General features: G+C 32.5%; 1 protein-coding gene across 10 annotated transcripts in view; it reads left to right on the top strand.

Annotated features, from left to right (window-relative positions):
* Nucleotides 1-1,675, top strand: part of LOC106472075 (epidermal growth factor receptor kinase substrate 8-like) — a 63,367-nt gene that overhangs the window by 55,607 nt on the left and 6,085 nt on the right. For all 10 annotated transcript variants that reach the window (XM_022400686.1, XM_022400684.1, XM_022400690.1 and 7 more), the window contains one exon: nt 1,158-1,289. In XM_022400686.1, coding sequence (XP_022256394.1) covers nt 1,158-1,289 — 132 coding nt within the window. The remainder of the gene's footprint in view (nt 1-1,157; nt 1,290-1,675) is intronic.

Here is a 1,675-nt window from a genome sequence, read left to right on the forward strand (position 1 = left end):
GGTAATTTATAATCAGTCACAAGAACGTCGAATCTGAATCACATGAAAAAACAACGGGGTGCTTAACTTTTTTCTTAGGTGTATATATATATATATATATATCAAAAAAATATGAAATACACACGCACACACATATATCTTGCATATATATTGTTTTTATTGAAATTTGAATATGCAGCAACATGAATATTGTTGCGTCAGCAGTCACATGACTACAGTGACGCAACGTTTCTAGAATTATCATGTACTTTGGCGAATGCTCTAGGATTTACTAGTAGGGTAGGCTGGTATATATATAAGAGGGGAAAACGTGACGCGGGAAGGTAATGTAATGTGTGTGTAGATAGTGAGTAATTGAACTGCAGTCAGAGAGAGACGTATTGTTGTAGTTAACGTTCGTTCCTTATTATAGTTTGTTATAACGCGACTGTTGAGAATAAGTGTATCGGTAAAGTTGTATTCGGAAAGAATAAACCAGTTTTAGTAAGTAAAGAACTTGTGTCGCTTAAGTTTCGTCGGAACGAAGTTACGGAAAATTAATTAACACACGGAGACGTAACAATATAAAAAAGGGACCAAGTCTTCTTCAATTTTTTCATTGTTTTAAATCTTTACAGGTCTTGCCCTTTTATGTAACGACTTTTTTAATATCACATCTTTATTTTACATTAGTGGATTTTGTATTCATAAAAAGTTTTGATTAGATTTATTTATTTATGTATATATATATATATATCGACTTTTTCAATTTAATCCAAATACACGCAAAGATGTTACGTTAATATTTTGTCTGTTAATAGTTGTATCTAGTTGGTCTCATTTAGAAAATCGGTCACCTTATGAAAGGGTGTGTATAATCGAGCTATCACTCCAGGTTGGTTGTATATAAGTGTTCTCGTCTATAATTGCAAATCTAAAGTTCCAAAAACCATTTTTGGAGTTTGTGAAGAGTGAAGCAAGTATTATTTCTGATTGTGTGTTTTTTTTTTTAGATCTTTCCTAATATTCAACTCACTACATCCAAACGAAACCGTAAACCTTTGTCTACTCTGGTATTTGATACTAAAATTCCATTTTCTGAAGATTGTTTTGTGCTACTGTTAGCCTAGCACTATTTCGTCACCAATTCAGTGTCACGAACTTTTTTTTTTAATTAGAGCGCGTTAAAAATGAGAAATTGAAAACCAGGTCTAGGAGCATAGTCAAACAAAATAACCAGCAACTTCCTCGACCAAACACACCACCATCTGCCCCTAATGCACCTCCAGCGCCACCTCTGCCAACAAAGCGTAAGTTTGAATATATTTATCCCTGTTTTTTATTTTCTGTGTACTTGACTTGTTGCTTTTCCTTCTCGTTACCGGTTTTTTTTCCTATCTGTTTCTTCTATTAGGCAGAAATAGGAGAAATAGAATTGTATACCTCAGCAACAGTTTTAAAAATAGAATTATGTACTTCAGACACAGCTTTAATTATATACTTCAGACACATTTAAAAAATGAATTTTGTACTTCAGACACATTTGAAAAAGAATTATGTACTTCAGACACAGCTTTAATTATATACTTCAGACGCATTTAAAAAAAGAATTATGTACTTCAGACACAGCTTTAATTATGTACTTCAGACACAGCTTTAATTATGTACTTCAGACACAGCTTTAATTATGTACTTC

Source organism: Limulus polyphemus, unplaced genomic scaffold (genome assembly GCF_000517525.1).
Source record: "Limulus polyphemus unplaced genomic scaffold, Limulus_polyphemus-2.1.2 Scaffold5067, whole genome shotgun sequence".
Classification (NCBI taxonomy): Eukaryota; Metazoa; Arthropoda; class Merostomata; order Xiphosura; family Limulidae; genus Limulus; species Limulus polyphemus.